The 21,444-nt window shown below is 37.3% G+C and overlaps 2 protein-coding genes across 2 annotated transcripts; one reads left to right on the forward strand and one right to left on the reverse strand.

The window, feature by feature from the left end:
- Positions 1-5,845: 5,845 nt before the first annotated feature.
- LOC129116999 (3-ketoacyl-CoA thiolase A, peroxisomal-like) lies at positions 5,846-9,637 on the forward strand (the record flags this gene model as incomplete). The annotated part of the gene is given in 6 exon segments (XM_054627601.1): positions 5,846-6,036; positions 6,112-6,219; positions 6,222-6,290; positions 6,913-6,968; positions 7,683-7,828; positions 7,925-9,637. Coding segments are annotated over 6 exon segments (646 nt in total), but the record flags the coding sequence as incomplete, so codon positions are not given.
- A 91-nt stretch (positions 9,638-9,728) lies between these two features.
- Positions 9,729-21,218, reverse strand: LOC129117000 (ESF1 homolog). The gene is made up of 14 exons (XM_054627602.1): positions 21,130-21,218; positions 18,462-18,895; positions 16,823-17,181; positions 16,619-16,732; positions 15,757-15,866; positions 14,888-15,040; positions 14,674-14,788; positions 13,527-13,722; positions 13,264-13,434; positions 12,790-12,917; positions 12,422-12,512; positions 11,718-11,800; positions 11,460-11,615; positions 9,729-10,191 (listed from the first exon to the last, which is right to left on the reverse strand). Exons 2-14 carry the CDS (start codon positions 18,871-18,873, stop codon positions 9,841-9,843), a joined length of 2,439 nt encoding a protein of 812 aa, XP_054483577.1. The 5' UTR covers positions 18,874-18,895; positions 21,130-21,218; the 3' UTR covers positions 9,729-9,840.
- Between the last annotated feature and the right edge of the window lie 226 nt (positions 21,219-21,444).

Here is a 21,444-nt window from a genome sequence, read left to right on the forward strand (position 1 = left end):
AATTTTGAAAAATATCGTCACTTTTGAAAAATATCCTCACTTTTGTAAAATATCTACACTTTTGAAAAATATCCTCACTTTTGAAAAATATCCTCACTTTCTAAAAATATCCTCACTTTTGAAAAATATCCTACACTTTTGAAAAATATCCTCACTTTTGAAAAATATCCTCACTTTGGTAAAATATCCTCACTTTAGTAAAATATCTACACTTTTGAAAAATATCCTCACTTTTGAAAAATATCCTCAATTTTGAAAAATATCCTCACTTTTGAAAAATATCCTCACTTTTGAAAAATATCCTCACTTTTGAAAAATATCCTCACTTTTGAAAAATATCCTCACTTTTGAAAAATATCTACAATTTTGAAAAATATCCTCACTTTTGAAAAATATCCTCACTTTTGAAAAATATCCTCACTTTTGAAAAATATCCTCACTTTTGAAAAATATCCTCACTTTTGAAAAATATCCTCACTTTTGAAAAATATCCTCACTTTGGAAAACATCCTCACTTTTGAAAAATATCCTCACTTTGGAAAACATCCTCACTTTTGAAAACATCCTCACTTTTGATAAATATCCTCGCTTTGGTAAAATACCTTACTTTTGAAAAATATCCTCACTTTGTTAAAATACCTTACTTTTGAAAAATATCAAATAATTTTGAAAAATAATCATCACTTTCTAAAAATATCCTCACTTTCTAAAATATCCTCATACTTTAGTAAAATATTCACAATTCTGAAAAATATCCTCAATTTTGGAAAAACATCCTCACTTTTGAAAAATATCCTCACTTTTGAAAAATATCCTCGCTTTTGAAAAATATCCTCACTTTTGAAAAATATCCTCACTTTGGAAAATATCCTCACTTTGTTAAAATACCTTACTTTCTAAAAATATCCTCACTTTTGAAAAATATCCTCGCTTTTTAAAAATATCCTCACTTTTGAAAAATATCCTCACTTTATAAATCTTTATTATGGACTCAGATGGTCCACTCACATCCAACATACACACACACATATGACACATTAAAATACATACTCAAAAATACTGTACTAAAATAGGTGCAAGCTATCATGCCAATGCTTTCGAAGCCTGGATGTGAACCGATAGCCCATCATAGGGTTGGTTAAGGCTATAATGATGCTATTTTCTGATAAATCCAATCGACACATGAAATTGAACATTAACTTTCGTAACAGTGCCTGACATGTAGGTACATTAGAGGACACAAATAGCTGGCTAGCACTGTGCCACCTAGGAACACGGAGCAACAACCTCATGGCATCATTATATGCCACTTTAAGCCTCTGCATACTTCTCACTCTGTAAGAAGACCAGAGATGAGCTGTATACAGCGGCGTGACATAAGCCCTAAACAAAGCACACTTAACATCTGTGGAACACATGGAAAATTTCCTCAACATCACGTTGGCCTGTGCATATATTTTACACCATTGACGACGAATGTCACCGTCATCCATGAGATCATCTGAGAAGACATGTCCTAGATATTTTAATTCCCTGCATATTTCTAAGAGGCCATCTGCGAGGTGGAAAGCAGGAAAAGAGGATTTTTGTCCTCTCTAGATCTCACCACAACAACCTTACTCTTTTTGGAATTATAGTTGATGTCAAATTCTCTTCCATATTGTGTGCATATCCTCAACAGCTCTTGTAACCCAGCAGAATATGGACAAAGTAAAACCAGGTCATCAGCATACATGAGATGATTCACAACTTGATCACCCACAATACATCCTGTTGTACATTCATTTAGCTGTCTTGAAAGGTCATCAATATATACATTAAAAAGAATAGGGGATAATATTCCTCCTTGACGGACCCCATTCGCCACATGAAAAGGATCAGAAACAGTATTATCCCATTTGACCTGGAATGTTTGCTGAGCATACCAATACATTAGAATTCTGACAATATATTTAGGAACATCTCTCATGAGTAGTTTTTCAAATAGTTTTACATGGTTGATTCTATCGAATGCCTTAGAGGCATCAATAAAACAGAGAAACATAGTGGTGTTTTGGCGTTGATATTTAGCGACAATCTCCTTTAAAGCATAAATGCATAAGTCAGTACTATGTTTTTTCTTGAACCCAAATTGATTGTCTGTAGTTAATACATACATTTCGATCCTATTTAAAATAATTTTTTCCAGCACCTTAGACAGGGTACTGGCAAGGGCAATTGGCCTATAATTGTCCATGCTGTTTAATTTGCCAGCCTTCTCCTTAAGCACAGGAACCAGCAAAACAGACAAGATGGAATCAGGGAGAACACCATGCACCATGATACCAGAGAAACACATGGCTAACAGTGGAGAGAGCCTATAGCTGGCATGCTTAAGATGCTCTGCAGCAATACCATCTGTACCACATGATTTGTTGTTATCAAGCATCTCAATAGCATGTGCCACCTCCGCTGGCCTTACTGTAACATTAGTGTCCAAATCAACATTATTAACAGCAACAACATTACTCTTGACACAATTGAACAGCTTGATATAATGCTCACGCCATAATTTTGCAATATTATCTGAACCAGAGATACCTTCAATGTCGTATGGTAAAGATGTTTTATGGTTATTCATCACTTTGATTGCTTTCCAAAAGTCAACATAGTTGTTCTTTTGTAGATTCCTAGCAAGCAAGTCCGCTCTAATAGTATTCTCTTTTGTCTTAATATGACGAAGAGCATATTTATATCTGGCATTAGTTTGTTTTTTACACTCAAACACATCACCCTGTCTAGGCCTTCCTGCATCAATCCAAAGTTTAAAGGCTTCCCTTGCTGCAGCATGGTGTTCAGACACATACTCCTTCCACCCAGGTTTGATGTTAACCACCTTCTTATGATTGCAGAAAGACCTAGCAGAGGCATTTAAAACTTTTGTAATGTTATCATATAAATCACAAATGTCAGCAGCATGCTGTGTGTCAGCACAGTTCATGTTAAGACACATAATGGCATCCCTCGGCAATACAACATGATTTAGTAGGCTGTCAGTTAAGCCAGTATATCTATCAATGTCCTCTTTAGATAGCTTAGCCCAGTTTAATTTCACTGAGTTGCCTGAATTCTCAGTATCCACCAGGAAGGGCACAGTGTCAACATTTAACAACATAGCTATAGGTATGTGGTCAGAGGTAGCCAGACCATAGCAAATCTCCATATTTTCTAGAGAGGCATGAGCATCTGCTGTGCAGACAGTGGTCAAGCCAGGAGGTTGTGTGCCATGCCTCACTTACATAGGTAAAACTATTATCCGGTAAGAATATTTTACTAGATAAGAGTCATTACAAAAATAGTAGTATAGTATGTCGAAAAAATGTAAAAAAAACAGTCATAGTATAGTATGTCGAAAAAAGTCATAAAAGTAATATTAAAGTATGTCAAAAAAGTAATAGTATAGTGTGTCAAAATAAGTCATAGTATAGTATGTGATTTTTTTTTTAAAAAGTCATAGTATGTCGAAAAAAGTCATAAAAAATTAAGATAAGATAATCCTTTATTAGTATGCAGCATGTTGTAAAAAAAAGTCATAGTATAGTATGTAAAAAAAGTGATATTAAAGTATGAAAAAAAGTTATAGTATAGTATGTTGAAAAGTCATAGTATAGTCTGTTGTAAAAAAAAATAGTATGTCGAATTTTTTTAAAAAGTCATAGTATAGTATGTTGATTTTTTTTTTTCAAAAGTCATAGTATGTGCAGGTATAGTATTGTAAAAAAATCATAGAAGTATGTCAAAAATTTAAAAGAATAACCATAGTATAGTATGTGCAGGTATAGATTTATTTGAAATGCAACAAAAGAATAACAATAAAAAGAACAGTTAAGTATATACCGTAAATTACAGCAAAGTTCCTACCCCTTTTTATGACTTGAATAACCAACATAATATGTAGCAGATAAACTAGTTAATAATCATCTTGATACGTAAAAAACAATCATCACAGTCCTGAGAGATATGGGGCCCCATCCTCATACTTTTAATACATTATCTGAAATTGATTCATGTTTATTTTGCTTTCTTTATCTTAACCCTTCCATAAATTCACCTCACATTAGTATAGTATATGAAAGTCATATCATAGTATGTGATACAGTCAGATACAGAAGAAAACTGCACTAATCATACAAACAATTAAAATATGCACAATATACATGAATAAAAGTGATTTGAAGATTTTATTGAAAATTCATGCACTTTTCAGGGAAATTGGAAAGATTCACATTATGAAGTATAAAAGAACAAACAATGTACAGAGAGAAAAGCCCCAAAATAATTGTTTTATTGTAACGCATGAAGACATTAATGTAACATGTAGTATGGGAGGTGATAGGAGGCCACGTCATCGGGTCCAGGGCTTTGATGAGGTCACCAGCAATCTTTCCTGCCCGCCTCAGGGACCTGGATGGAGGTCAAAGTGCAGCCAATCACCTTCTGAGCAGAGCAAATGATCCGCTGCAGTCTAAACTTTTCCTTTACTGATGCAGCAGCGTACAAATGGTGACGAAGGAGATGAGGAGGAACTCAGTGATTGTGATGTAGAAGAGCACCATCATTGACTGTGCAGGTTGCACTTTTCTTTTTTAACCTGCGGTAGGAAGTACATGTACATCGAAAAAAGTCATAGTATAGCATGTCAAAAAAAGTAATCATGAAGTAATATAATACTATGTCGAAAAAAGTAATTAAAAAGTCATAAAAAAAATCATAGTTTAGCAGTAATACCATAGTATAGCAAAAAGTCATAATTAAAAAGTCATAACAAAACCGTCATAGTATAGCATGTCGAAAAAGGTCATAAAAACGTCATTGTATAGCATGTCAAAAAAAGTAAAAAGAATTAAAAAAAAAAACGTCATAGTATAGCATGTCGAATAAATTCATAAAAAATTCTTAAAAAACCGTCATGTCGAAAAAAGTCATAACAAAACCGTCATAGTATAGCATGTCGAAAAAGTTAAAAAAAAAACGTCATAGTACAGCATGTAAAAAAAAAATGTCCATGAAAAAAATCATAACAAAACCGTCATGTAAGCATTCGAAAAAAGTCAAAAAAACGTCATAGTACAGCATGGAAGTCATAGTTATCATCGTCATAGTAAGCATGTTGTGTATGTTGAAGAAAAAAAAAGTGGACAAAAGTATAGTATCATGTTCAAAAAAGCAATGAAATAAATCAAAGTATGGGGTGTTGAAAAGTCACAGAAGTCTTAGTATAGTATATTTAAAAAAAATGTGATAAAATATAACATAGTAAGTTAAAGAAAGTAATAGTATAGTATGTTGAAAGAAGATACCAAAAAGTTATAGTATAGTATGTAAAAAATTCATAGTATATTTTGTCCAAAAAGTAAATTAAGAATCAAAGTATAGTATGTCAAAAAAAGCCATAGTATAATATGTCAAAAACTCATAGTATGTCCAAAAAGTAATTCAAAAAGTCCATAGTATCGTATGTTCAAAAAAGTAATGAAATAAATCAAAGTATGGTGTGTTGAAAAGTCTAAGTATAGTTTATTAAAAAAAGCATAGTATTGTATTTCGAAAAAAGACCCCCAAAAGTTATAGTATAGTATGTAAAAAATTCATAGTATATTTTGTCCAAAAAGTAAATTAAAAATCAAAGTATATTATGTCAAAAACTCATAGTATGTCGAAAAAGTAATTTAAAAAGTAATTGTATAGTATGTCGAAAAAAAGTAATTAAACAGTCTTAGTGTTGCATGTAAAAAAAATCATGGAAAAAATGATTATTATTATTATTATAATGGTTTGGTGACAATATTTAACCTGCTCCCCACAGAGCGGCCCGGGCGCAGAGCTCCGGTCTGTTCGAGCAGGAGATCGTTCCCGTCACCACCAGGTTTGAGGACAACGAGGGCAAGGAGCGCCAGGTGACGGTCGCCAAGGACGACGGCATCAGAGCGGGAACGACTCTGGCGGGACTGAACAAACTGCGGCCGGCCTTCAAACCGGACGGCAGCACCACAGCAGGTCGGTGTTCTTCACTGGCAGACGTTCATCTCCCTCCCAGCTGTTGTTGACTCCAACACATGTTTTCGTCCTCAGGTAACTCCAGCCAGGTGAGCGACGGGGCGGCGGCCGTGCTGATTGGTCGCAGGTCTGCGGTGGAGGCTCTGGGTCTGCCGGTCCTGGGGGTCCTGAGGGCCAGTGCGGTGGTGGGGTCCCTCCGGATGTCATGGGTATCGGACCGGCATTCGCCATCCCTGCAGCTCTGGAGCAGGCTGGTAAGACGTTTACATCCTCACAGTGATGACAAGTAACATTTACTCAAGTAGTGTACACAAGTACTTCCATTTCATATTTTAATTTTTTTATATTCTTCTTTATACTTCTACTCTACTATATCTCAGAGGGAAATACTGTACTTTTTACTGCACATTATTTATTTGATAACTGAAACTAATCATTTATTTGCAGATTAAGATTAGCACAAAGCATTATTAACCAATAAAATTATTTATTTTAGATATATAAATACATTTTAAAAAGCCCCACATTTACTCGCTGCAACTTTAAGGCAATGAACACATTAATGCATCAGTAATTATATGACAATAATATAATATATTCTGAAATGGGCCACTTTAAATGGGCGTACTTTGGGTACATATTGAACATTTTTATGCTAATACTTTTGTGCTTTTTCTTAAATAACACTTTGAATGCAGGAAGTTTACTTGTTCAAGTATTTCTTCACTGTAGTATTAATACTTTTATTAAAGAAAAAGATGTGAATTCTTCCACCATTGCCTCCTCAACTGTCACCACGTTATGTTAAATTGGAAGTTCTGTAAATATAGGTATCGGTATTTCATAATCCTGAAGTACTGTATAAATCTCCCTCAGGACTGACTGTGGACGATATCGACGTGTTTGAAATCAACGAGGCCTTTGCCAGTCAGGTGAGTTCAGTCCTAACTGTGGACTTTGGTTTTTGTAAGTTAAGAAGATACGTTACATATTTTATCTCACTACATGTGCTTCTTTTTAAAGGGTCAGTTCACAAAGAAACAAAACAAAAATGTACTGCATTCCCACTTAAGATAGTTTTTTCTCTTTGTGCATCTGTAATACTTAGTTTATACTCGCCCAATTGAGCGTGCAGTCACTTCACTGTCAAAAATAATAATTAAATACTTTAGAAACAGTGACATTTGAGTCAATATTTTGCAGCCAAATCTAATTATTTATCAACCGTTGTTTCTTTATTATGCATGTAATAATTAACTTGTACAAAGTCAATACAATAGTCCATGAATATGAAATATGAGTCTACAGGCAATTACAATCCCTCCTCGTTACACCTACAGTCTATCTGCATATATCTGAGTTACAATCGTTGTCTTTTTCTTCACAGTTAATTTAGTTTGTACGCACTCTGGCGTTTCGGAGAATAATTCAGCGCATAAAGTATAAACGATGCTTAAGTCTCTCTGGAAACAGTATCTCTGTTACCAAGAATCTATTTTCTACTGATACAAACTAACCAAAATGAGGTCTGTTTCTCGAGAGAGACGTATGGATGAAGTCAAGAATCTCTGCAATGAAAAAAAAACCAAAAAACATGTGAATGTTTCTGTGTGTGTTGGCCGGACTGACCCTTTACTGCGTCTCAGGCGGTGTACTGCGTGGAGAAGCTGGGGATCCCTCTGGAGAAGGTGAACCCTAACGGGGGAGCCATCGCTCTGGGTCACCCTCTGGGCTGCACCGGAGCTCGACAGGTGGTGACGCTGCTCCACGAGCTCCGACGCCGAGGCAGGAGGTTCGTCTCAAACACAGATAATCACTGTTTCTCACCAGCACAACATTTAAGTTTCCTTACCGTTCCTCTCTTGTGTTTCATATCCCCCGTCTTCAGGGCGTACGGCGTTGTGTCCATGTGCATCGGGACCGGGATGGGAGCGGCTGCTGTGTTTGAATACCCGGGACCATAAGAGCCAAATCAAGACTCTGTCACTGTGATTAAAAGCCCCTTTCAGACACGACAGATAAAATGGTTAAGACCTCATAATGTTTTCTGTACGGCTCAGGTGTGAGTAGTTACATCACCTGGAATTTGACACATAAGATCATAATGTTTAAACAGCATGGAGACCAATTACAACAGTATTTGACAATGTTTCTGCAGGATACCAGAGTTACTCAAAAGGCAGAATGAGTATGATTTTCCTAAAAAAAGCAAAAAAACAATGTATAGACTCACACAAAAACAATCCCTCTCAATCACCATACAGTCTAGCATTTAAAGTATCAATTACTAGTCTTTTGTAATTGGCCGCCGTGCTGTTTAAACATTGTGATCTTATATGTACGATTGTATGTTACCTGAGCCGTTAGGAAAATGTCTTGAACCTCTTATTGTGGATGTTTATGCGGTAAACATCTCTGAACTAATAGGCAAAGTACATAACTAAATAATGGACCTGCTATTGGAAGAGGGTCAATATGACAAAATCAAAAAGTCGTAACTTTTCAGACTACTAAGCTCAGCAGAGTGACGGGTTCTACGTCTGAAAGGGGCTACAGAGAGATTTAAAGTCCACCTTTAAACTAACGCTGCACTTTAGATGTTAATACTTGTATAGAAGATAAAGTTCAAATAGCACCTGATTAAGTGCCTTTGATTTCATGTTGCTGATCGAGCCACTTGCGTTAATTCTTCAATTTAAAAACAGGTAAATGTTGAAGGAAGGCGCAGAGACAAAAAGGTTTCAACTGTGTTTCTGTAAACCGTCAAACCAACAATGTAAAGAAATCCAACAGACGCAGACGTGCTGTCATTTGGAAAACAATGGCTTGAATGAAGCGTAGATCACGGTTTGTGTATCCCCATTCCAAATGAAACACACCATTTAATATTTGGCTTCAAAAATCAGGAATTAATGTGTGAAGATACCGAGTTATATTTCCTGTTTGAGGATGATATGAATAGATTATGTTTTGTCAAATCTAAAACTGTAATTATGTTTGTAAATGAGTTTGATCGTCAGATAACGGGCCTCATGCAAGAACATATTCATATCCTAAACCTCGTATGAGCCTTCCGAGTCAAATTCAACAAACTTTGACTGGATGAACTTGTTTCAGCCGGATTAATACAACCCGTTAATGAGGTGTGCGTCCTCGTCAACATGACCTACACCCATGAAATGGACGTATTAAAGCTGCGTGTTACTCTCCATTTGCGGAAAGTTTTATTCACAAGGATATGTGAGTAAATAGAGAAGAAAAAAAATCAAACTGCATAGTTTCAAATCTGATGATGGAAATCCACAGAGGAAAGGACAAATTTGTCATCGCCAGCTGTTTTATTCAAGGCTTTGTTATTCAACTTTTGATGTGATCCTTATAAATGTTTACTTAATATCTGAGACATTGAAATAACAACTGTTACTATTAAATCTAACTACTTAAAAATCTGGGAATGAAAAAAAAATAAATCTTAAACCACTCAAACGTCATTCTACTTGTTCTAGCATGAGGCTCAGACTATCACTGCTATTTTCTACAATGACTTTTAAATAACTGTACTGATTTTTATACGTGTAAAAAATAAAACATTTCAACATGATTTGGTGCAGCAGGATTGAGTCTTTACTACAAAACATGCTCAATTCCTCATCTCTTGTGGTATATTTCCTCTACAAAATACGGCAGTTCATCACGAGAAACTAAACAGTTAAAGCGTTGACTGTGTCAGTCATCCTTTTAGGAGGAGCCAGAGTCTCAGTCCGTTTTCTTGTAAAAACGTCTGTTTCCAAATTTGAGTCAAACCTAAACGAACTTCTGTTTCTTCCGAGCCTGAAACTGCTCCGTTTTGCTTTTGATGGACTTGATGAGCATGGACAGACCGGGGTCCATGGATTTCTTCGAGGTGCCCTCATGTGTCGGAGCGTCAGAGTCATTTTCCCGTTTGTTCCCTTCCACTTCCTGTTGACCGGCGCCCGGGACGGGCCCAGCGGTCAGCGCGTCCTCCCTCCGCCGCTGCTCCTCCCCTCGACGCCGCTGCTTCTCGACCTGGATGCTCTGCGTGGCTTTGGTCTTCTTGTAGCTGGGGTCTGAGGGGTCCAGGTTGAACAGGTGGGAGGTGAACATGGCCTGGAAACGAGGGTCCTTAACGTCCACCTGGACACACGGACAGACGGGAGAGGGTTGGTTACGAAAGGACACAGATGTGGACACGTTTAACTCACGTAATGGTAACAAATTTAGGTTTTAGTTATACTGTGGGAATTCTATTTGTGTATGTGTGAAGATATTATATCCACAGGCCAGGTGTAGGGAGGCGCCAGTAGCCCTGATCACCCCGCTCGTTTTGTCCCTTATATTCAGAGTGTGAAGCCTTTCTCACCAGTGCATTACTTTGTAAACTCTTGCCTCTTTCTTAGAAGAAATAAAATGTCATCTGATTGTATTTCAACGCTCACTTCGGACTCGTCTCAGTCAGTATTAGTATAGTATTATTATTATCGTTTAACGACTTTGCTTCACTGCCTTCCCTTTCCCTGAATTTTCTCTGAATATGGCATTTATTATAATTGTATACAGCAGCCGCCACCTATGGGTGCCTACAGGAAGATTTATACTTGTATCTGCTTAAATCTAAGGCGGTATCTAAAGATATTTTTTTACATTCGAAGCTTCTTTTGAGTTTTACGAATGACATTTCTAATGTCTACCTTCATATTTTATGTCATCACCCTAAAAAATTTTTTATTGTGGCTATATAAATGTAATTTATGGTGCTGTTAGATTGCTGCAAGACCGCCCCGTTAATAAGGGGCATGACTGAGAGAAAATCGTTTTTGAATATGGATCGTAGCAGAATATTTCATTAGATAAAAACACGTTGCTTAAAACATTACGTTAGAAATTACACCCATCGTTTCAGTACATTTCGATTTTTTGACTCTTACAACGATCTGGAAATGTTTGGATCACACAAGTTGAAAGCAATCCTGCGTAGCCACCACTGGAATCTAGATCTACAAATGGTATAGTTCTAATAATACCATTGTAGCCGGATTTCTATATGACCTTGTGCAGAAACACCTGGTTTAAACACAACGCAGAAAGAAGAAGCTTTGCAGCCTTTGAATGTTGATTCAGAATGGCTAATGTCAATGTAAAAGATGAAGCTTTGAACTATACAGATACATTTGAGTGTGTTATAAACCATTATTCAACATGTATGCATTGCTTCAAAAAAATTTAAAGGTGGGGAGTTTAAAAAACCTTTCGGGGTAAAGCACCACAAATTAAATTAAATCTCAAAACTGGGACAAACAAAAAAAAAAGAGATTTGCTTTGCTAAACGCCACTACAGGAAACTGAGCAAATATGTTTTTTAGATTTGGATGAACTCTAAATAATTTGGTTATCGTCACACGAACCTGGAAGTCGTCGCCCTCCAGCGGCTCCTCGCCCTTCTTCAGCAGCTTCTTCCTCTTCTTCTTGCTCAGGTTCTGCTCCTCCACGATCCTGTCGTAGTTGAAGTGTTTGTGTTTGGCTTCGTTGCCGTCGTCCTCCATCAGCAGAGCCATCTCCGCCTGCACACAGAAACACAAACGAACACAGGTTGAGAGCTGGTCGGCGCTCCGATCCACAGGTTTGGTGATTTTTTTTTTTTTTTTTTGGGACTAAACTCTGACCTTTTGTTTCTCCAGCTCCTCTTCCTCCTCAACCGTCCGCTCCTCTTCCTTCTTCTTCTTCCCCTTCTGTTTCTTCTTCGTGTCTGCAGAAGCATCAGGCATAACTGTCACTGAACACTAAGCGTCAAACTGCTGCAAAACCTAATAATAATCTAAACTCATAAAGTCTGCTTACTGTTCCAACTTTCATGAGTAATAATCTTAGAATGATTTTTCTTATTAACATGATAAAACAACTGCAATATACGTTTATATACAAGTTGTGTCATGTACCGAGGTTATAATAGTTTTGAATTTTCAATACATTTTAATTTTAGTTTGGACTTTTCAATTTAATTCTAGTTTAAGTTTGTTTTTGGAGGTTTTCGCTAGTTTTATTATGAGTTTTTCAGAAAAGTTACGTTTTTATACATTTAGTTTCAGTGTGTTTTTGTTAGGGCAAAACAAACTCAATTATAATGTCTTAGACCGACGTATCCACATCCACATAAAACATAATACATGGTTAGAGAACTGTGCATGATGTTTAAATGTATTTGGGAATCTCTTATTACTACATATATTCAGACTTAACATTAGACCTGAGCTACAAAGCTTAATTTCTCCACTTTCATACTAAAATGAAAAATAAAGGAAAATAACATGAGCGTGCCCTACAAGCTCTACTGTGATTGACTGACTGATTATCTGACGGCTTTGATCACCTGTAGCGGCGAACTCCTCTGCAAAGAACGGGTCACTGAAATCCACGTCTGGAGGAAGGTCTTCGTCACTGAGCTCGTCCTCATCCTCTCCCTGATGCAAAGGGAAATATAAAAAGGGATTATTGAAACCGCAGAGGGAACAGTGAGGACTTAAAAGGTCTAGCCAATAAAATCTGTCGCCTCATTTCTCAGTGACAGGTGTTTGGGAGCGTTCCTACATCCATTCATAACCAGCAGCGGAAATGAGGCTTGTGCATGTGCGCCCAGCTCCTTAATGATTGAGATTAATTAAACAGCCTTAGTTGTGAATCTCGCAGAGAGTTTTATGCATCTGGCCGCTGTTTGTGTTGGCGGGCAGTTAAACTTACCTCTTTTTTATGAGATTTCTTCTGCTTCTTCCGGTCTTTCTTCTTCTGCAGGAACCCCTCCCAGGGCGTCATCTTGTCCTTCCCCTCCATCTTCTTCTTCACCAGCTGCTCCGTCGTCTCCTTCAGACCTGCAGACGGACAAAATGCACAATTAAGAAACTAACTACAGCTCAAAAGCTGCTGCTAACTGAGGGCTTACAGGACCGTTCCGTTTACTGCAAACACCAACGGACATATCGACCCTTTGTTCTAACGGGCCGCTGATAGCAAGACCGGAGACTTTAAAAATAGAGAAGACATTTCTTTAACAAAGCAAAAACAAAGAAAACCTACAAAAAACAAGTTAATATTTGCAAAAGCAGTTCATGGTAGAGTAATAAATTACTGGTATTTAAATTAGAACGGTTTAAAGAAAGGCTGTGTTGCATGGAAGCAGTTCAAATGTCAGATGGAGATGGAAATGTCTCCTCGTACCTGGCACCCAGGTGATCTCCATCTCCATGTCTTTGTCCTCGTGCAGCTTCTTCTCTTTGACCTGGATGCCTTTCAGCAGCTCTCTGTACTTGGAGATCTGCTCCTCGCTTTTCTTCTTCCTGTCTTCCTTCTGAGGTTTCTCCTCCACGGCGGGCTCCTCTGTCCGTTTGGCTACAACACCAACAAAGAAGACGTCAGTGCTGCTTCCGATCATCAAAGAATCTACACACATGTTGTAACGCGTCTCTGGTAGTCAGTCTCACCCTCTGCTGTTGTGTCGTCATCGTCTTCACTCTCCTGATCTCCGAACACAAACCCTCCTTCTTCACCCTCCTCCTCTTCTTCGCTGGAGGAGGCCAGGTAGGCGTTGAAGTCCATGGCCAGCAGCTCGTCCTTGTTGAACTTCCTGTTCAGGGCGGTGACACGATCGTTGTCCGTCTCATCCCACGTCAGCTGCACCTGATTGGTTAAACACAGACTCGCACACATCAGTCTCAAAGTCCTGTTGTTTGTCTTTATAAAAAATAAATAATAATAACTAGGTTCTTTATTTAAAGTTCTTGTTCAATCAATTTTCTTTAAAATGCAGAATCACCACGCTGCATGGTACCAATACAATTTACAAATAAAAAATAATAAAAAATAGAACAAATCACAGAGCAAGCACACATTAAAGTAAAACAAACATAATAAAACAACATTAAAAGGGATGTTAAAGGGTGACGGAACCCACTAAGTTCTTGGGCAGGCTGTACTAAAGTGAATAAATGTGTTTTTTCAGTCTTGATTCAAATATTTCAACTGAACGTGCTTCTTTAACATGTAACGGAAGGCCATTCTAGAGATAAGAGGCCTAGTAGGAAAATGCTCCGAAGCCTTTTTAACTGAAGGAATGATAAAAGTAGAGCCTTAAAACAAGCTCTAGCTTGTTCTAGTAACCAGTACAGAGTAATATAATGTATATTAAAATACTGGATTAAACTATTAATGTGTTCATCACTTTAAAGTAGCAGCTGGTAAAGGTGGAGATTATTTGAATTACTTTATAAACTGCTGGGTAATTTAGCTTATAAAATCAAATATATCATATTTTATTTGCAAAATTTGCTGCAGCTGATTTGAACCATTTTATTGATATGATGCTTCCAAAACAAATAAAGGAATTGTTACCAAAGAAAATAAAACATGTGTGATTATATGTTAGTTAATAAAGTGTCATTATTTTTTCTGTATCAAATAAATGGGAAGCTAGAAGAGTAACAAGTACACTATTTGTCTCTTGAAGTTTGAGGAGTAAAAGTATAAAGTAGAATAAAATGTAAATACTCAAGTATAAGTACATCAAAATTGCACTTTATTGACATTTTCTTCTGACTTTTACTGGCAGTATGTTCATGAACTTGTCCCTACCTTTGACGTTGCGTTGGCGGAGGAGGTGAACAGTTTGGGCGTGTAGGCCGTGAGGTTCACGTCCGTCGCCACGTCTCTGGGCTCCTCGTCAAACTTTTCTCCATCAGGAATAAACCTGTTAAAAAAAAAAAAAAAGGATTGACAGCAGGTTTAAGTCGTTGCTTTTCTTAGATTAGTTTCATTGAGTTAAGATTTGTATTCTGTCTCCTCTCACCGGAGGTCGAGGACGGAGCAGCTGCTCTCGTACTCGTAGCCGTCACACTCCTGGTAGACTTTAGCGGCGGTGTCGGCCGAGTCACACTCCACCACGGCGTAGAAATACTTCAGCCGCTTGAACTGGTAGTCACGCATCTTCTCCCTGTGACCTCTGAGAGGACACACACACACAGCAACACACACACATCATTATCAGATCCAGAAGAAGAAAACATTAAACTGTAGAAGCAGAGATGGGATTTCTGGCACAACAAAAAAAAATGTAATTGTCAGACCAAAAGACTTCAGCTTGAAGACTTCATCATTAAACACATTGCAAAGAACGATTAAATAAGATGAGAATGGAAAATAGCATGAAGAAGCTTAAATGTCACTGTTCTGCATTAAAATGTCTAAAAACGACTAGAACCGCGTTATATATTTTGTTGAGTTTTGCATTATCCCAAATGTTTCTAACGATTTTCAAACCCAGGGAAATCCATATTATTAAGTGAAGTAACTTTCGTTTCATTCGGTTTCCTGTCAAAAGCTTCATATCCCCTTTGTGAGGCGTCAACGTTGAAGGATGCTTCAGTTTTGACTTCTGAAAGCTTTAACGTGGAGATTTTAAAAGATCGGAGCTTCACAGACAATAAACAAGAGACTCCATGAATTTAGAAGGATGATTGAGGCCTCAGTACTGGTGATGTTAAAACCTCAGGGAATTAAAACTTTGTGTGCCTCGTAAGCACAAAGAGAAAATGTGTTTTTTGTGATTTCTGTAACCTGATCCATAAAAACACATCACTGGTTTCATACAAGGTTCGGGACAAACTGCAGAATATAACTGTAAGTCCTCCTAAGAGACAAAAACTAGCCGTGTGTTACTTTTGCTCCTCGTTGTCGTCCTCCGAGTCGTCGGGCAGAGCCTTCAGCTCCAGCGGGCCCTGAGTCTCCTCCGCCTTCAGCCTCTCCTTCCCAAACTCCGATGGGTAGACCTAAGACAATACCCAGCATGCACTGCTGTTAATCTCTCTCACAGACAACATTCACCTGTTTGAAGTAGGACCAACCTCCAGGGCCCTTTATCTTATCATACATGTGCAGTCGTCATAACAACGGAACCAGGTTTCCGTGGTGAAGAGGAGCTTGTTTGGCTCAGTTTCTATCAGTAAAACCTGGAACCTGCTTGACATCCTCATTGATCCATATTATTATTCATATATGTTTATAATCTGTCATCATCATGATTGTATGTACTGTAAACAAATGAAAATAAAAAATAAAAATGTTTTACACACATCTTTTGCATGTCTTTCCATCCAGGAAGAGGGATCTTTCTTCTGCTGCTCTTCCTGAGGTTTTTCTAATCATCCATATTTTTTTCATTTCTTTTTTATATCTTTTTCCCCATTAAATTGTTTTTTAGGGGATTTTTTCCTTATTTGAATTGAGGGTCAAAAGACAGACAGTGACATTTTTGTAAAAAAGTATGAAGCCCCTTGAGGCAGATTTGTGATATTGGGTTATATGAATAAACTAGACTTGATTCTACAAAGATATTCTCCAATAAAATCTGAAAGTCTTACTGTTCTGTGCTGATAAATGCAGATATGCTCATGCTTTAGCAGACTGGGTTTTGCTTCTCCGGCTACGAACGGTCAGCCAGAACTCTCTGATTGAACGAGCTCAGCTGTAGTGTATCATGTAAAAGTGTGTACAAGAAAACTTCAGTTTTTATCTGCTTTACCTTGACGGACAGCACGGCTCCTCCTTTAGGTATGAAGGAGTTGAGCAGAGCCAGCAGGTCTTTGGCTTTGATCCGGTCCCAGTCCATGTTGCAGACGGCCAGTCGAGCAGAAACCTGAAACACACAAACACAGTTAAAGAGTGTTTAAAGTGTTTCCTGGTCCGGTGAGCACAACTTCTTCCTCTTCCACCGGGCGCGCCTCACCTCGTCGCTCCGTGGAGCGTCTTTGGCCAGCTCGCCCCAGCTGTGCTCGATCTCCTCTTCCTCTTTCTTCAGGATGGCCTCCACGTCGTCATCGTCGTCTTCATCCGAGCTGGTCTCCACGTTTCCTTTACCTCGGGCCAGATCCGGCTCGCTGTCACTGTCCTCCTCCGAATCCAGACCGGACTCCTCCTCATCACCTGAGCCGCCGCCACATCGCTCTCCTTCTTCATCATCATCATCATCCTCCTCGTCGTCTCCTTCTTCATCGTCGTCATCATCCTCACTGTCGTCTGTGTCACTGTCTCCCAGGTCAAAATCATCCTTCTTTGCAATTTGCTGCTTCTCATCATCTTCAACTCCTGAGGAAAATAATGAAATGTGTTACAGCTGCAGGCGTCTGCTGTGACAGAGAGAAATCTACTGATAATGATGATAAAAACAAAAAGATCATTGAAGCTTTCCACTTCCATGCCAAAATGTAACATTATTATACAGAAATTAAATACGTTTCTCTGTGTAAAAGAAACAAGAACTTGTACCATTTTTTTTAATAACTTAACTGCATATTTAAGACAAAATCAGATGCAGATTCTTCAGGACTACAGTGGATGTAAAGGTGTGGAGAATGCAAGCTCCACAATAGGGCTGCACGATATGAGGAAGATATGTGATAACGTTGAATATAGCAATAACAATATGACTTGCGATTAATAAATAGATATTTAAGTGAACTCAGTTCTGCTGCTATTAGTATTCTGCTACAATACAATAACTTAAAATAAGAGACATTTATTCTAACATTCTTTTATTAAATGAATTGAACATTAACTGAACACAAAAGGCACAAATGAAAAGGACTACTCATTTTCACTCTTCATTTCAACTAACTCAAAACATCCCTGAGCATCTGGATGTTCACAATAAATGTCTGATTGGTCAGAGACTTACAAAGCGGCGCTTATCAAACAAAACAGCGCCTACAGACAGGATGTAATTCAATAAGATGTTACTTTATTTAAAGTGAAATACCACAGTCTTATGAGTTGTATTCATAGCTGAAGCTGGCAATAAAAAGTGATTTATTGTGCAGCCCTAATGGACAGTTTGTGGTAGTAATGAACCAAACGCTGCAGATATGCAAAAGGCGGAGAGCAAGACCACCGCCAGCTGATGTAAACATTGATGTTATGGATGTATATATATAATATGTTATGGACAATTTTGCCCTTTTGTATACAAAAAAATAAATGCATTAGTAAAAAAGCTAAAATTAAATTTCTCTCAATCTATAAACTGAGGAAAGTAAATTTGAGTTTAGACAACAAGATTCGGCCACAGTATTATATTTTATTCTATTTCATAAACAGTATATTACATTGTAATCCTATATTTTAACTTCTGCACTATTTTATGTTTTTCGTCTTGAATTCTCAATTTTACTTGCATGTTTATTATTTATACATATAGTAGTAGCAACATTTCTCTTAAATCAGATTCAACTTTTTGAGACTCTGCAAAAAGCAAATGAGCAAAGAATTGAATAGTGAAGCTGACGACATTGAAGCTGACGACATTGAAGCAGCCGACACGTCGCTGGATGAAACGTAGAATCTGTGCATCAGTGCATCAGTCTACTCACCCTCTTCAACGACTCTGACGCCTCGTTCCGGCTGCTGTCCTTCACCCTCTTTTCTCTGCACTGCTTGTCCTCTCTTCACTGCTCCGTCAGCCTTCACCAGCTTCTCCTTCACTTTTTTCTTCTTCTTGCCCTCTGCAGACTTCTTGCTCTTTCTGTCCTCCTCGCCGTCTTCGTCCTCCTCGGAGTCAGAGACTTTGTAGAAGCGCTTCAGGTCCTCCGTGGAGGTTTGGTTGATGGGACGTCCTCGTTTGTCCACCGTGTACTTCACCTTGAAGCGCTTGTCGTGAAACATGGACTGGAAACGCTTGTCGATCTTGATTTTGTGTTCCTTCTCGGGCATCTCCCAGAATCTGGGATCCTTCTGCACCCGTTGGAAGCGGTCATCGCCCTCCTGCTTCTTTTTGGACGACATGGTGGCAAACTTCAAGTGTCACCTGATTAATAAAAAAACAGGACATGCTGTTAGGTTACATGTTCAACAAGCACTGAGCCTCTTTCATGTCATGTGCATCTTGATTCCAATAAATACAATTTTGATTATTCATAAACTGAATAATGATGCTGGTCGACCGGATCCTTTTCTCAGCCTCTAATGGACTTCACTTTTTAGTTTGGTTCAGTTTCTGTGTTTCTAGCAGCTGTTTTCTGATAAACCTACTGTACACTACCTGCTCAACACCAAAGAGCAGCCAGAAAAGCTTGTTTATGTAATATTTAACATTTGAGAACTTGTAGCCTCTTTTATTATATTTAAAAAGAAGAAAAACATGTTCATAGATCTTGAATAAGTTATTGAGAAAAGTATTGTTTTGGTGTTGGTGGGACCTAAACAGATTTAATCCTGAAAGCAGATGTTATTTGGCTTTCGATCATAATTCAGTTAAATGTTGTGTGGACATCCTGGGAGAAGGTATCATAATTATATGTAACTAGTTCTGGCACAATTAACTGATTAATATAGGCTGGAAATGTACTGATAGTTTAGGTTAGTCACCAAAAAATGAAAATAAAGATCTGCTTGATACAGATCAAATAAATATTGCATTTCTGTTTTCAAGCTTTCTAAAATGTATTTAATTTAGTTTGTAGACTTTTGGATGGAAAAATGTACGCTGTTTTAATAACAGTCAGTGGAATAAGAAGTATTCAGATCCTTTGCCTCATTATTAATACTTTCACATAAACTTGTGTGAAAGTATTATCAGCAGAATGCAGAAAGTATTAAGTACTCCTTGTTCATCTCAGAGGTAAATAATTGTACTTTTTATTCCACTACATTAGTCTGACTGCTTTAATGACTCTTCTCCTTCCTGTCCAGTGAAAACCTTGTATCTCCAGATGAGTTGATGTTGAATGTCTGAGAGAAACTGAAATAATGTTTTTTTTAAAATGTGTGGTTCTCACAGGACAGTGACTCTACAAACATAATATGATCTTATAGAACATGATGCATTGATGTAGACTAAACTAAACAACAGGATATAAAGGAGTTAAAAACATCTACAGCTGTTAAATGTGAAATACACATTAATGCAGCAGGAATATTAATCAAGTAACATCATATATAAAAAATATTACAGTGACAGGAAACATTTTACTGCACAATTACTACTTCATACTTTAAGTACCAGTTGGTGATAAATACAGTACCAGTCAAAAGTTTAGACACACCTTCTCATTCAATGTTTTTTCTTTATTTTTATTTTATTTGTTTTCTACATTGTAGATTAATATTGAAGACATCCAAACTATGAAGGAACACATATGGAATTATGTGGTAAACAAACAAATGCTCAACAAACCAGAATATGTTTTATATTTTACATTCTTCAAAGTAGTTGAATGAGAAGGTGTGTCCAAACTTTTGACTGGTACTGTATATATACACATATTTCCAACCTTCTTACACAGTAGTTATATTTTTAACAACCTTTTTCCAGCTTTGTTTACATGATTTTAAGCTGCTTGTATATTCTTGTAAATTGTCCTTTAAACTGTGCATAAGCAACTTAAAAATCAGAGTCAAATTCTATGCATATTTATACACATACAGTACCAGTCAAAAGTTTGGACACACATTCTTATTCAATGTTTTTTCTTTATTTTTATTTTTTCTACATTGTAGATTAATATTGAAGACATCCAAACTATGAAGGAACACATATGGAATTATGTGGTAAACAAACAAATGCTCAACAAACCAGAATATGTTTTATATTTTACATTCTTCAAAGTAGTTGAATGAGAAGGTGTGTCCAAACTTTTGACTGGTACTGTATATACTTAAGGACTATTACTTGTAGTGGAGTGTTTTCACAGTATATTATTAGTACTTATTATTATTATTACTACTTAAGTTAAGGATCTGAATATATATTCCACCAACTGAGTATATAGCAAACAGAAAACATCTTGTACCTGAACTGTTGAACCCTTTACAGCCCTGTTATTCTAAATAAACTGTGAAACACGTTGACAGAAAGCCTCCACTGTGGTTTATTCTCAGTAAACAACAAACAAACAAAATGCCTGAACGGAGAAAACGGACAGTAACTGAGGGGAAAACCAGCCTCCAGCAGAAACTACACACAATACTGAACAAGTACCCACGAAAATACACATTAAACAACGTTTTAAAGTCAAAACTAAGGTAGAAATGTGCAGATACCTCTCTGGTCTCCTGCTACACGTGTTTTCCCAGCATGCAACGCTTCCGTGACCTTTCTAGCGTCCTGCCCCTTTCTTGGTACGGCAAGCGCAGTGGGACAAACGAGACGAAACGCGCACCGTGACTCCAAGTCACAAAACATTTTCTGATATATTTTCCAAATTACACTTTTCCTCTGCCTGTTATCAATCATAAACTTTTTTTTTTTTTACACGTATTTAATTATTTTAACATTATCACCGTGTTCTAAAAGATTTTATGGATGCATTTAACAACATGTAAATTAAACCACATTTTCAAGTTAAATATAATTTT

The sequence above is a fragment of the Anoplopoma fimbria genome, unplaced genomic scaffold, assembly GCF_027596085.1.
Source record: "Anoplopoma fimbria isolate UVic2021 breed Golden Eagle Sablefish unplaced genomic scaffold, Afim_UVic_2022 Un_contig_9488_pilon_pilon, whole genome shotgun sequence".
Classification (NCBI taxonomy): domain Eukaryota; kingdom Metazoa; phylum Chordata; class Actinopteri; order Perciformes; family Anoplopomatidae; genus Anoplopoma; species Anoplopoma fimbria.

Excerpts from the sequence above, each read along its gene's own strand:
- LOC129117000 (XM_054627602.1), bottom strand. The coding sequence starts at position 18,873 with ATGTCGTCCAAAAAGAAGCAGGAGGGCGATGACCGCTTCCAACGGGTG. Across the intron at positions 13,435-13,526 it reads TGACGACACAACAGCAGAGG|CCAAACGGACAGAGGAGCCC; the intron begins GTGAGACTGACT and ends TTGGTGTTGTAG. Across the intron at positions 12,513-12,789 it reads AGAAATCTCATAAAAAAGAG|GGAGAGGATGAGGACGAGCT; the intron begins GTAAGTTTAACT and ends CCTTTGCATCAG.